Source organism: Melitaea cinxia, chromosome 23 (genome assembly GCF_905220565.1).
Source record: "Melitaea cinxia chromosome 23, ilMelCinx1.1, whole genome shotgun sequence".
In the NCBI taxonomy this organism is placed as follows: domain Eukaryota; kingdom Metazoa; phylum Arthropoda; class Insecta; order Lepidoptera; family Nymphalidae; genus Melitaea; species Melitaea cinxia.
This window is the reverse complement of record NC_059416.1, coordinates 2,815,163-2,829,495: the sequence shown is the minus strand read 5'-3', so window position 1 is coordinate 2,829,495 and position 14,333 is coordinate 2,815,163. Positions and strand designations below refer to the sequence as shown.

The 14,333-nt window shown below is 31.7% G+C and overlaps 1 protein-coding gene across 2 annotated transcripts; it reads left to right on the top strand.

The window, feature by feature from the left end:
• The first annotated feature begins 1,892 nt into the window (after nt 1-1,892).
• Nucleotides 1,893-12,134, top strand: LOC123665173 (retinol dehydrogenase 14). Of its 2 annotated transcripts, none has more exons than XM_045599516.1 (3): nt 1,893-1,968; nt 10,736-11,029; nt 11,370-12,134. In XM_045599516.1, the coding sequence occupies exons 2-3, from the start codon at nt 10,738-10,740 to the stop codon at nt 12,095-12,097; spliced, it is 1,020 nt and encodes a 339-aa protein (XP_045455472.1). In that variant the 5' UTR covers nt 1,893-1,968; nt 10,736-10,737; the 3' UTR covers nt 12,098-12,134. The 2 variants fall into 2 exon arrangements, with proteins under 2 accessions (XP_045455472.1, XP_045455473.1); XM_045599517.1 differs by lacking the exon at nt 1,893-1,968 and adding an exon at nt 7,865-7,934.
• The last annotated feature ends 2,199 nt before the right edge of the window (nt 12,135-14,333 follow it).

Below are 14,333 nucleotides of genomic sequence, written 5' to 3'. Positions count from 1 at the left end.
TTGAAAAATAACTTTTAACTTACAAATTTTATTATTAGATAGGTATTATGTCAATTTTGGATTTTGTTTTTAATAATAATTTTGGAATTATATACACTTACACCTTCTGAATCGTTATTTTATATATCGATGACAATAAAAATAAATTCTTTAGCTCCATCAAACTTATATCTTCCTCTAAACCTCCGTTCGCCTCGCCCTATCACAGTTTTCGTAACGCTCTCGTCACGCATTCACCAGCTCACTCCCGCAAGTCAAGCGTGCGTAAAAAAAATTCCTTCAAAAATCCGAAAAGAGAGCCACCTCATAGTGAACTACACAAAGGAGAACTGACTGGGATCGCAACGTCAAAAAGTAACAGTCAACAACGCATCTATACCATATGAAAATATGTACTTATAAGTAAATAACTCACACTTAATGTTCAATCAATCATTATTTAACTATAGTCACTTCTAGACTCAGAAAAAAATCCATTCAAATCAACTATCCAATAAAAATAATCGACACTATTATAACACTTTCGTTAAAGTTTTCATTTACAATACTTTTTAAACAACAATGGTTGACATAGTTTGGCACTAGTAATTCTGCAGAGTAAACAGAGAAAAAAGTTTAAACATCAATAGCATTCGCGAAACCGCCAGAAGAAATTATGAAAGCGATAAATTGTCAGCATCACGATTACTTTTCGAATTTATATTATATATTTTTATATTATTTTAAATCTATCTTCTACACAAATAAACATGACTGAACTTAGCATAAATTAACGTTGGAAACTTTATTATTCTTGAAAACGATAAAATATACTAAGATTTCAATTAAAAGAAATCGCTTCAACCTGTAATATCCACTGCACAATCCACGACGCTGCTCCAATGCGGGTATGCGGATATATTCCTACTATGAGTAATGATCGCTATCAGGTGTACATAATATCAATCGGGACAGACGGCTTAACGTGCTCTCCGAGGTACGTTGAGGAAACCAACAAGGACTACACAAAACCCAGACCACGACAAACATCTGTATGGCCAATACAAATGTATGCCATGTGCGGGGATCGAACCCGCAACCGCCACAAACCAATGCTGTGACCGTTGTGCAAACGCGCCGTCAATTAAAAGTCTTGAAAAATTGATTGGAAGAATTTATTTCTCAAAGACAGCGTTATTCTATCGTCAGACATCATGTTTGAATAGTGGGATAATCTAATCGCGCCAAACTTCCATTTCGTTCTGAATAAACTGTCTCTGACATATAATTAAAAATTCGACAAATCTTTAAGGTTTGCGATTTGTCGGTGACTAAAGACCACTCTTTGAACAATAATTAAAAATTGACATCGTTGACGTATACTTCTACAACAAGGCTGCAGAATAGGACTTGTAAGAAAGTTTAGGTTAACTTTGTATGTGATTGTGAGAGCTATTTGTCGTACATGAAATTAAGTCTGAATAATTTTAACTATAAATTGAGGTTACAATTTGAGATTATCTAGTAATTAAATACATAGGTATTAAATACATACAAGTAGCAATTATAATTGCAAAAACTATTTAGAAAATTTATAATAGAAATATAATACTACTTTCCCCCTCGCGGTTTTGCCTACGCGGATTATACAATTTGTCTGTTCCGTTTTCTCTCATTAAAATATAGCCATTTTTTGAAAATCGGTCCAATTGTTTTTGAGTTTATCCGTTACAAAGAAACAAAAATCATTATCATCCCCTTTATAATATTGGTATAGAATATATGGATGATCATAAAGTCAAGACAATAAGGTCCAATATTGTATAAAGTAAAACTAAGCTCAACTTAATAAAATGGCATGCGACGTTTTCTGATACAAGTTACTCACAGAGTACTTTGTATATTGAAGTTACTTTAGTCGATGTCTATACTTTGTGTTGCGTGGTTGTGTTAAAAATTTTATTACGAAAAATAATATTTTTAAATAAGGTACGTACGTTTTGTTTTTCAATCTTTAAAAGAGATGCTCTTTCTCTACGTTTTTTTTAATTGTGAAATAAAAGCTCTTTCGTAAGTTAATTTACAAGACAGATTATAAAAATATATATTGATTTTTAAGATTCTTTATAATGAAAAAATATTTTTAAAATAAACTTAACTTGATATACTAAATTTATTTTGTACTTTAATTGCATATTAAATGTATAAAAATGCCTCGAGCAAAACGGGTTCAGATATATTATTTATTAAAAATTTTATCCAGTTTCCGGTGCAGAATATTTATTTTTAAAAAGAGAAAGCTTCTTATCATCAAAAGTGTTCTTGTAAGATAAAAAAGTTGCTAATTATTAAATTTAAGAAAAATCTTGGTTTGGAATTGTAGGTTTTTCAAACAGAAGATTTCAAATTAATCAGAAGTTAAGAGAATTATTTTAGTAATATAAATAACCTACTATTTTTACGTACATTGAACGGTGCATATCAACATACATAGTTACATTCTTTTGTATATACATAATTTTTGAATAAATGTCTGACTTACAAAAAAAAGTTGACACGAATCCGCCATAAGTTTTTTTTTTTTTTTTATTTATTAAAAAAGGAAATTTAAAGTCAGCCTCTACTTTTGTAAATAGAGATATTTATCTATTTTTCCCCAATCACTACGTTGAAAAAATCTATACTTGCTGTATTTTAAAGCCATGATGTCACAATTTTTACGCTTTTTGTTTATCTATTTGCAAGAATGATTTTCCTGTAGTGATGTACATGCCACATTAACCTTATTACCGACTCCGCAACGCAAAAGAGCGTAATTTGTTTATTTTTGCAGTAATAGTGTAGATAAACAATTGTAAATAAATTCAAAAAAAGGCTGCTTTTATTAGCCTTTTAATCAAATTTATTACAATAATAATATCTTAACATATACTTTTTTTTTTTATGTCACAAGGTTGGCAAACAAGCATACGGCTCACCTGATGGTAAGCGATTACCGTAGCTTATAGACGCCTGCAACACTAGAAGCGTCGCAAGCGTGTTGCCGACCCAATCCCCAATCCCCCCAGGAGCTCTGGTCACCTTACTCACCAACAGGAACACAATACTGCTTGAAAACAGTATTATTTAGCTGTGATCTTCTGTAAGGTCGAGGTGCTACCCCAGTCGGGCTGCTCCATATTTTGAGCAGGAAATTCCTGCTGTGCCCTACCTCAGTTCAAATACTATTGGTATAAACCAAAAAATATATGTATTATATGTAATAATCTTTGTCAAAATAGTTGATGATGGTTTTCGTAATTCTTAGCCCCTGTTCTGTGTTTCTGTCACTGTTGAAATCATAAAGTGATTAAGCCTTTCACGACAAGATTTTCTAAAAAATACAGTCGAATTGAGAACCTCCTCCTTTTTTGAAGTCGGTTAAAAATTGACTACTAAAAATGGAATCATTGGAAAGTAAGATTTGCTCAGTCAAAGAAACAAACTAATCAGCTCTACAATATTTTGAGAACGTATGTTTCTATTTTGTATTTTTTATTTTTTATCAAACAATATGTACATATCCATGAATTATATTATATGTGGATTAAAAACCTCATTTTATTTTTCATCGAAATAAATGTTACTTTTTAATTCATTAAAAAAAGTTTACACAACAAATCACTTTCCGGCCAGTGACAAATATTACACAACCAATAAAATATTATAAAACACACCGAATTTAGCGTCCACGTTCGCGGTCACAGACTTGTTCCCATACAATAGGTGACACTCTCACTTTCATTTCATTAACACCAACGCTTTCTTTACCAATAAGTAGTGAACATTAATACTGTGCCATGGGTATGTAAAAAACTTTTTTAACGCTGACTAAAATAAATCTATCTAGAAATTATTTAAATAAATTACTTTTAATATAAATAGAATGCTGATATTCATTTTTTTTTTTTATTACGAGTAGTTCTGAAATTTATCTTTTACGTTTTTGGCTATTTAAAAACAAAAAAAAATGCTTTTCTGTCTAATATTATTGATATAATTTAATTTTTTTAGGTACATTTGTGTATAATATAACCAGGCAGAGGCATATACTTTACTGCTTAATAATAATAATAAAAACCTCACATATTTTACAACGCCATCTATTGTATTTGATTCTAAGCTGTAAAGTAACCCATACAAACATATTTAAAAAAAAACATCGCCAAAACCTATTCAGCCTTTCAATCTTTACGAAGGAATTCGATAATACACGTGTACATAATTCTGTTTGCAGGCAAATGAAAAAAAACCGACTTCAATTATATCGACAATTAATACAACGTAGGTAGACGAAAAATTAGTCAAGTAAATACGGATTATCAAAGATCACTCCAAAAGTTGTAATCAGATCTCGATGAAATTTAAATGTGACCACAATCGGTACACCCAGTAACAAGTTATGCGGGTTTTAGAGTTTCCCTCGATTTTTCTGGGATCCCATCATCAGATCCTGGTTTCCTTATTATGGTACCACACCAGGGATATCTCCTTTCCAACAAAAAAAGAATTATCAAAATCAGTTCATAAACGACGAAGTTATCCCCGAACATACATTAAAAAATATATATATACGGTCGAATTAAGTAACCTCCTTTTTTGAAGTCGGTTAAAAATATCCAAAATGTAAAGAAGTATTCAAATAGGTTATGCAAGCGTCAAATATCACGCATCATATTACTACGCTGTAGCATCAATATTTATAATAACATCACAATCACATCACAATGTATTAAATCGATGCTATCATTTTTAACGATAATATTTTAAAAAAGTAAAATGCATGTAATTCGCTTTCTATAGAAATCGTGATATTATAACGAAGAGAACAGGTTTCTTTACAAAAGGTCATCCATCACACAGTAGGTAAGCAAATTTTTGTCGAATTTTTAGTAAAATGCATTTCTTATTACTTGCTATTCGAGTATTTTTATAGTGTTAAGATGGTTTATCAGTGATGTTTAAGCAAGCTTTAATACTTTAATTTCATAACGTCGAAAAATCAACGCGACGACCTTTTGAATTGATTTGGTCAAAATAGATACAATAACCATTTTTATCTTAATTTATAAAAACCGTAAACCTAAAAAATTATAGGCATCTTAAATTAATTTAAAATTAACATAATTTGATAAAGTTATAATTCTGAGTTTTTAATCTTTTATTTTTAACAAGATACCTACATCTTCATTTACCTTATTACATATATTCAACAAACTTTCGTAACAAAACTGAGTAACGACTGTACAACTTAAAACTTAAAATTATGTTAAACGAGTCAAAATTCATATTTAATTCAAATTCAAATAGTGAGATGAGGGTGACAATGAAGTGTAGGTAAAGTTTGTCTACCTCAATCCTGATCGTAAGCGGTTATCGTAGTTTATGGACACCCGACACATAACAAACATCACAAGTGTATCACTGACTCTACTATAACCCCTGAATGGGTTGTAATTTTCTGTAAAGTTGAGTTAGTTCTCCAGCCCAGATGCTCCAGATTGTAAGCATTATCGTCTAAGAGTAGAAGGGTCAGCAGTAGGGTTATGATAGTATGCCAGAACGGTCAAAAATAATACTCAAATGAACGAAACGTTAAATGCGTTCCTCTTTTAATTTTTAATTTTAAAAATGTAAAAAAGTCTTAAAAACATTTCCCAGCTATTTTTAATAACAGGTCTTTAAAAAAAACTAATCCACTATTTTTTTTAATTAGATATAATTTTTTGAAAAATTAATATACATTACAGCTAATTGCTAAGAAGTAGCGAAAATAATCGAAAACCAAAGACCAACTATATTTATGAGTAATATTAAAATTTCATATAAAGTAATTTTTCGATTTCAATCCATAAACAATTATATGGTTGTGTGTATTTTAATTATTTAATTGCTAGATAATTTTAACTCGTGGTTACCAACAAACCAAACAATTAAGAATTAATTTCACGTAGGTACATATAAACAAGGAAAATTGATTTTTTTATTCCGCTGATGACTTTGCGAAGTCAGTCACATATAATCATTTTAATATTATCTTCTAATATATAAAATTCTCATGTCGTGGGGTTTGTAGTTAAACTCCTCCGAAACGGCTTGACCGATCCCTATGAAATTTTGTGTGCATATTGGGTAGGTCTGAGAATCGAACAACATAGTCAACTCATATTTTTTTTTAATTTTTAGATAAATTATTTATTTTTTATTTTATTATGATTTGGCGTGGAAAAATACATACAACCCTAAATTTTCACTCTCCTACCACCAACTCCTATTTTTAAATAGCGTTTAGCGACAAGACAACGTTTGCCTAGTCAGCTAGTATATATATAATAAAACTAAGGTGATAAAATGTGCGTGCCGATAAAACTTAAAAAGGAGTCCCGGCACGATAAAGGGACTTATATAGTATGGATAGCCCTTTATCCCCCCCTCGAACAAGAATGTTCCAGTTTTAAGCTAGAGGGCGTGTTTTTAAAGATATAAGGGCTTTTCCGACCCTTCAACTTGGAAAGTAGGTGTAGTGGCGCCATCTGTTGTCGAGTATTTAAACTTTATTCAGAACAACGATTATTTGGGTTGCATTTCGAAAGGCGCTGCGAGCAATTGCTGCATGTGTAGTAATGGCGCTAAATTTAAAATTCCAATTTCAATAAAGTCTTAAATTACATTTGTTACTATAATAAAGTTATAAAATTTTATGTATTTATACAGCAGTATTTTGAAATTAAAGCAACATAATTTTAGTCATTCAAATTAGTTCTGAAAACATTTTAAAATTTAAGTTTTCAAATATCGCGCCTTTACTACGTATGCTACAGCTGCAGAACCTATTGTTACGGCGGACGATAATGTCGAGAACATTCTAGAAGGTGTGAAAAAGAAAATATTCTCAAACTTTCTTAAATATCCTAGAGCCTAGCTCTCTGAATATATAAGAGCCCGGTGTCGCCCGCCAGAGTTAGTTCGATTTGAACAGCGAAACAAGCGATTTACAAACAAAAAGGAAAGAAGTTATTTAAAAAAAATTAGAGATTGGACATTTTTGTTAAATACCCGTGCGAAGCCGGGGCGGGGAGCTAGTATTTAATAGGGATAAGCACACCTATTATACTTAAGTCTCTATGACAAATATATTATATAATTCTGTACGTTGATAAATTGTTAAATATAATTTTTTCCTTTTTTGATGGACGATCAAGATTTTGTATAAAAAAAAACGATTGTCCAAAATCGTCACATCATCATCATCACAGCAGCCTTTCGCAGTCCACTACTGGACATAGGCCTCCACAAGTTCGCGCCAAAAATGGCGTGAACTCATGTGTTTTGCCCCAATCGTACGAGATACAAAAATTAGCACTTATAAACAAACAAGCGAACTCTACGAATTAGAAATATTACCTTAACATATTGAGTTACACTTTTATAACTTTTACATATATAAGTACCTATTATTTTTTGCAAGATAATAACTTTTAACTTTAAAAGCAGCTCGTTATTTACTTGACGTTTTTTATACCGACATTCTGAGTCCAAAGTTATGCTTTGCATACTGATCGAAAACTTACGTACATATACAAAATTGTTAAGTTGCCTACCATAGGAACAGATGGCCGTGTATGTTATAAATACTCATCTCATATGTATCATTACTCATTACAAGAGATATACATCTAGTAATGGATGTTTATCTTTATGAAGGCAATTATATTATTATTTATTATTTTATTTAAAAAAATCGTCATAATATTGTACGCAACTTTTACAACTCCAACGCGTGATCCGTAGTCGCAAACAAATACACAGGCAAAAGCTATATAATAGCTAATATATATGTAATCTCATTCATAGTTCACAGTCGTTCTAGCTCGTCTCGTGTTGTGTGTCACAGAGTTAATACATTGTATAATGATGTAAGTCCTAAGCTCTATTTTTTTTAACAGGATAAAAAAATACAGTCGAATTAAGAACCTCCTCCTTTTTTAAATTGGTTAAAAGAGGGAATATTTTAAAATTTTAACAATAGATTAACAATTAAACATTATACATATTTACAATTCACAACTTAAGAACTAAATATTTACAGATAGTTTTGGTATAAATCATGTCCGCGTGGAATTGTGCCAAGAATGCTGGCAGCATTTCCCCGTTGAATCGCTATGCCGATTCTCTGGGCAAAAAATGCACCAGCCCTCACAGCCAGTCACCAGTGGAGGCAATAAGGCGAGGAGTTATCTCATTTAAAAATTTTTTAGCACTGCTACTCCAAGGTCCAAGTGTTTCGACTGCAAACGGCACAACGATGTAATTTGGAATTAGTGACGAATATTTGTGCTATTTAGTATAATATTTTAGGGAATATTTTACATTATAATATTACTTTTATGCCATTTTAAAACTAGTTTTGCAAATCATCAATAGTAATAACTATCTTCAATCACATTTCACCGACTAGCCCGTTAGCCCGGTGTGCAGTGTGCGTACTACGTGTGCAGTGTACCTACTCCGGGAATTGTGGGCTCGATTTCAGCCCCGAGTCTGAGTGTAATATATGTATTTATTTATATATTTATCATTTACACATATATTTGTAGAAAAAATGGAACTATGTAGGTCGTCGGTTACCTATACAACTAGCATTAATTTATTTCCCTAGGAACAAAATCTAGATAATACAAGAGAAAAATAGGAACCAGGTGACTGCTAACTGCAGGCCAGTTACAAAAAAAATATTTATCATAGTGTCAGAAAAAGTAAAAACTTTGCAATCATTTTTAAAGTGACAATGAGCTTACGAAATAAATCCAAATTTATATTTCTTAATTAATTTCTCAACAAATCAACTTGAACAATAGTTATTGTCTTATTGATGTTCTAAATAAAAAAAGAATGATAGCATTAATAAGTTAACAAATTAAATACGTCAATCGCTCGAGACGTTTTTAGTTATGACTCATGTTAAACGTAGGTATATTAGCATAAAATCCATTACGAATACGAAAATAAATATTTATACTTAGTACACAATTATCATTACATACTCACATAGAAATTATATATAGGTATACAATGTTCGCGTATGTAAATAAGTAAGGCACTTACATTTTTCTACTAACCCGTCCCCGATTTATTTGTGGAACGAAGTTCCTTATGGGACGTTACCGTAACCTTAAAAAAGCGTAAGATTTTTATGTATAGTATGACTATTATTATTGCAGTTTGGTATTATTATATTATATTATTCTATAATTTATAATATGATAATTTTATAAAGTAGTTTTTTGATTTTCATCGACAAAAAAATCATAATAAAAATGTATACTCGAATAATTATTTTCTCGAATGGAATTTGAAATTGATATTTTATAATAAGGAACTTCGTTCCTATCTGGTGTCCCAAGAGACCACGTTTTTTTTATATATTTGAAAGAAGATATAAAATAATTGTTATCCATTAAACAGATGAGTGAAGGCTGAAGATCGTGTCTCGTTCGGATCTTAGACCACTATTATACATGCTCATATATGCGGTTCACTCACAAAATTTTTACTGTATTACCTGTAATGGTTACTCCCTATGAAAAAAATCTCATAGATGTCATATCCTCTCATAGCTCGTTATGAGAATTTGGTTTGCATCGGTTCAAATTTTTATGAAGTTCGTGAGTTTTTTTCCAAAAGTGTTGTTCTACTCGACTTTACAAACACATAATTGTGTTTGCTCGCAAACGAAAAAAAAACCGACTTCAATTACATCGACGTAGATCAATACAACGTAGATCGACGAAAAACATAGTCAAGTTTCTACGCGTTATCAAAGATTACTCAAAAAGTAGTTATCAGATCTCTATAAAATTTATATGTGACCACATGACAAACATTAGCTTTCGATTAAATTAAAAATTATTAAAATCGGTACACCCAGTAAAAAGTTATTGCGGATTTTCAAGAAATTCCCTCGATTTCTCTGGGATCCCATCATCAGATCCTGGTTTCCTTATCATGGTACTAAGCTAAGGATATCTTCTTTCCAACAAAAAAAGAATTATCAAAATCGGTACACCCAGTAAAAAGTTATTGCGAATTTTCAAGAGTTTCCCTCGATTTCTCTAAGATCCCATCGTCAGATCCTGGTTTCCTTATCATCGTACTAAGCTTGGGATATCTCCTTTCCAACAAAAAAAGAATTATCAAAATCGGTACATCCAGTAGAAAGTTATGCGGTATAATACAACGTAGGTCGACGAAAAAAGCGTCAAGTAAAAACGCATTATTAGATATAACTCGAAAAGTAGTGGTTAGATCTCAAATAAATTTAAATGGGACCAATTGGCACACACCACCTTTCGATTAAAACAAAATTTGTCGAAATCGGTTCACACGATCAAAAGTTCTGATGTAACATACATAAAAAAAAAAAAATACAGTCGAATTGAGAACCTTCTCCTTTTTTGGAAGTCGGTTAAAAATATGATTAAATAGAAAGGCGCCTGAACAAATTTTGCAATTAATAATTTTGTTAAAAAATAAATCAAAATAAATGTCATGTAACTCAGTACCGTAGTCTAAATCGAAAACATAGTATGGGTCTATATTTGATTCCATTTTTTTTGACAAAGAAGATTCTCTACCATCTTGTATAAGTCATCTAATATATTGATAATTACGCATTTAAATTCCTTACCTAATTCTTACATTTTTAAATCTTTTACAGACATGATTGTCGCAGAGGCTTGGCAGTGGAACTACCTCTTCTGGGTGATACCGGTTGTAATCATTCTTGGTTTTCTCGCATTTATTGGTATACTTGCAGTTTTATTTGTCATCCGTTTGTACGCTAAACTTACTTGCGGACGTTACCGTGAGAAGACCAAGATGGACGGAAAGACTGTGATAGTTACTGGCTGTACCAGTGGAATTGGAAAGGAGACTGCCAGAGAGTTAGCTAAAAGAGGCGCAAGAGTTATAATGGCATGCAGAAGTATGGAAATGGCTGAAAAAGTACAAGGTACTTAATTTAACAATACTTTGTATGAATTATATTAATTGAGCAGGCATCGAGGTAGAACTAAAGTTATAGAAACAAAACAAATTCCACGCCTGTCTGTAAAATTTGAAATTGCTAGACGCATCAGCCTGTAATATCCCACTACTTGGCATAGGCCTCTTTCTCCAAGTTGGAAAAGGAATTTCTAGACGACCATTTTACCCATAATATTTCTTAATCTTTACTGAGAATATTCTGTAACTAATCTTTTCACAATTTTCGTGTAAATAGATTAAGTACCTAATTAACAAACAACTCGATTTTATGATTGAGATGCTCAAATTCATATCTTGTTTTACAGATGAAATCATCATGGAAACGAAAAATACAAATGTTCTCGTTAAAAAATTGGACCTAAGCTCCTTCGCATCAATTAGAACATTCGCTGAAGACATCAACAAAACTGAAAAGAAATTAGACGTCCTAATCCACAACGCTGGATATGCGGAAACATTCAAAAAGAACATCTCCGAAGACGGCATCGAATTGACGATGGCTACAAACCATTACGGGCCATTTTTACTGACTCACCTCCTTATTAATTTGTTAAAGAAAAGTTCGCCTTCAAGGATTGTCGTTGTAGCGTCATCTCTTTATCGCTTAGGATCTGTTAACTTAGACAATCCAAACCCAACAAACACGATGCCTGGATATTTGTACTATGTTTCAAAAGAAGCTAATATTCTTTTTACAAAGGAATTGGCAAGACGTTTAGAAGGAACAGGTGTTACCGCGAATTGCTTGCATCCTGGTTTAATAGATACCGGAATTTGGAGGAATGTTCCAGCGCCATTGAGTTGGGGCTTGGGTCTCATTAATCAACTATTTTTCAAAACGCCCGTCCAAGGATGTCAAACTACAGTAATGTTGGCAGTAGATGAGAAATTGAATAAGGTGAACGGAGAGTATTTCTCTGATTGTGAAAAGAGTTCGTTATCTTCTAAAGCTAGTGATATGGGCAGGGCGAGGAAATTGTGGGAAATATCGGAAAAGATGGTTAAACTTGAGGAAAACGATCCTAGAATTTAAGTTGATTATTACAACATAAATTAAAAGTACTTACATATTTATGGTTTTCAGTATCTTAACAACAATATTAATTGAAGCACTTAATAACGAGTAATCAATTAAATTTCATAGTATTAATAGTGAAATACTTGCATATTCCGTAGGCTTAATTTTGTATCAACTTTTACTAATCGTTAAGTTATATTATTGGTCTGTTATTGTTATAATAATTTTTAAATAATTATAACCAGAGCTGGGCACCGTTAATCAAATGGTTAGCTTCGTTAATCGCTATTCCGCTAATACAAAAATTAGTTTCGTTAAACGTTAAAACGCTACATTTTAGAAGATTTAACGCAAGTTAAAGTTAATCGTTAATCGTTAACATATGACTAAAAAAGCATTATATTAATTGCTGATTATTTAATACCGATAAAGAATGAAGTATAAAAGCAAATTTTTTAATTTGCTTAATGGAAGTTCTCCCTAGTATGTAAAATATTATTGTAAGCTCTAGTTAAAGAAATAAACTTTATTTTATTTTTTATTTATTAATTATTTTTATAAAACAATAAAATACAGAATGCAAATTTAATTAAATCAATTGATTGATTTAACTAAATTTGCATTATGTATTTGCAGTTGAACGTCTTTTTTCAACTAAATTTAGCTGTCCGGCACTATGTGCATGTCCCCTCACGAACATCAACATATTAAAATTTTTATCAGAAAGAGATGCTCTTTTCGGTGCTAAAATATCTTTTCCCGTTGAAAAAAGACGTTCAACTGCTGCGCTTGAAGGTATTGCCGTGTTATATTTGATAAAAAGATTAATCAAAATCTGGTCTCCAAAGAATGCAGCGTCGTCAAGTGAGTCCTTGGATGGTGTATCTAGCCACATTTTGACTATGCTTTGAGCTTTTGTCTTCAAAGAGTTCTGCCTCGTTGGCCTTTTCTTGCACTGGGTAGTTACCGACTTAAAAAAGTCTTCCTCGTTATCACTACTCCCTCCATTACTTCCTCCGCCACTAACACTGTCCTTGGAGTTTTCCTAAAAATTATTCAGAAAAATAAACAATTATTCCATACAAAATTCCGCCCTACAGAGCAGTTTCTTGGCGGATTATTCAGAAAAAAAAAAATTACCTGCACTTCTTGTCGTAAAGCCTCTTCTACTTTACTTTCCATGGATTTTTTTACGGCATTCACCCTACCGCTGTCGTAAGTTTCAAGCCAAATTAATCTAAACTTTGGGTGAAACCCAGCAGCAAGTTGGCAATGCTCGTCATTGAGCAGTGGGCCAAACCTTTTTTCAATGCCATTGATTAAGGCATTGGCTAAGGCTGTGCAGTGTATAAGCCCCTTGGTCTTGATGTGTTTTAATTTAAGAATTGTTGCTGCTATCGTCGGCAGTAGCGACCCGAGATAGGCTTGGGCTTCTCCTTGGATTCGATCCAGCTATATTTGTTTCACTCACACCGCGGCACGCGCTCCGCGCTGCAAGTGCCGGCGCGCTCGACCAAACTTGTCGAAACCTGTTTTTCCCGCCGCGCGCGGTGCGTACTTCCATTGGGTTAACTGTTAACGGGTCCGTTAACCATTTTATAAGTTAGCTTAAAAGTTAATCCGTTACTCGAAGTGTTAACTTCGTTAATTAACTGTTAACGGATTAACGAGTTAATGCCCAGCTCTGATTATAACAATAACAGATATCAATACAATAATATCTATACAGTCTGTTATTGTTAAATGTAGGAATTTATAGAAGTTGTATTACAAATAAAAAACAGTGTATATTTTTCTTTTTTATTATTTACGTAAAATATTTTTGTATACACAAGGCCTCTCAGGTTTTAAATAAGCTATGATTGATTATTATTAGGAATATTTTCTATTCTACATAGGAATGCTAAATAATAAAGCTTCTTATTATTATACCTACGATAACTAAACGGATACTAAGAGAACATTCATAAAATATGTACAGTTGCTTAAAACTGACCAACTTTTCTTAATTTTGTCATAACTCGTAATTAATTTAATGAATGTTGTTTCTGTGACGTTTTTAAAGTTTAGTAGTTATTAGAAATGTAACAAAAATAAATAACATCTAATAATAATAATAACATAATCTTTTTTCTATTTGATTATTATGAATTATTGTATCAATTTTTTTATTTTTTGTACATATTCTATTGTATGATTCTAAGAACATAAAAGAATTAAACGTAAAAAGATCGAAAAATTAAAAATCTTA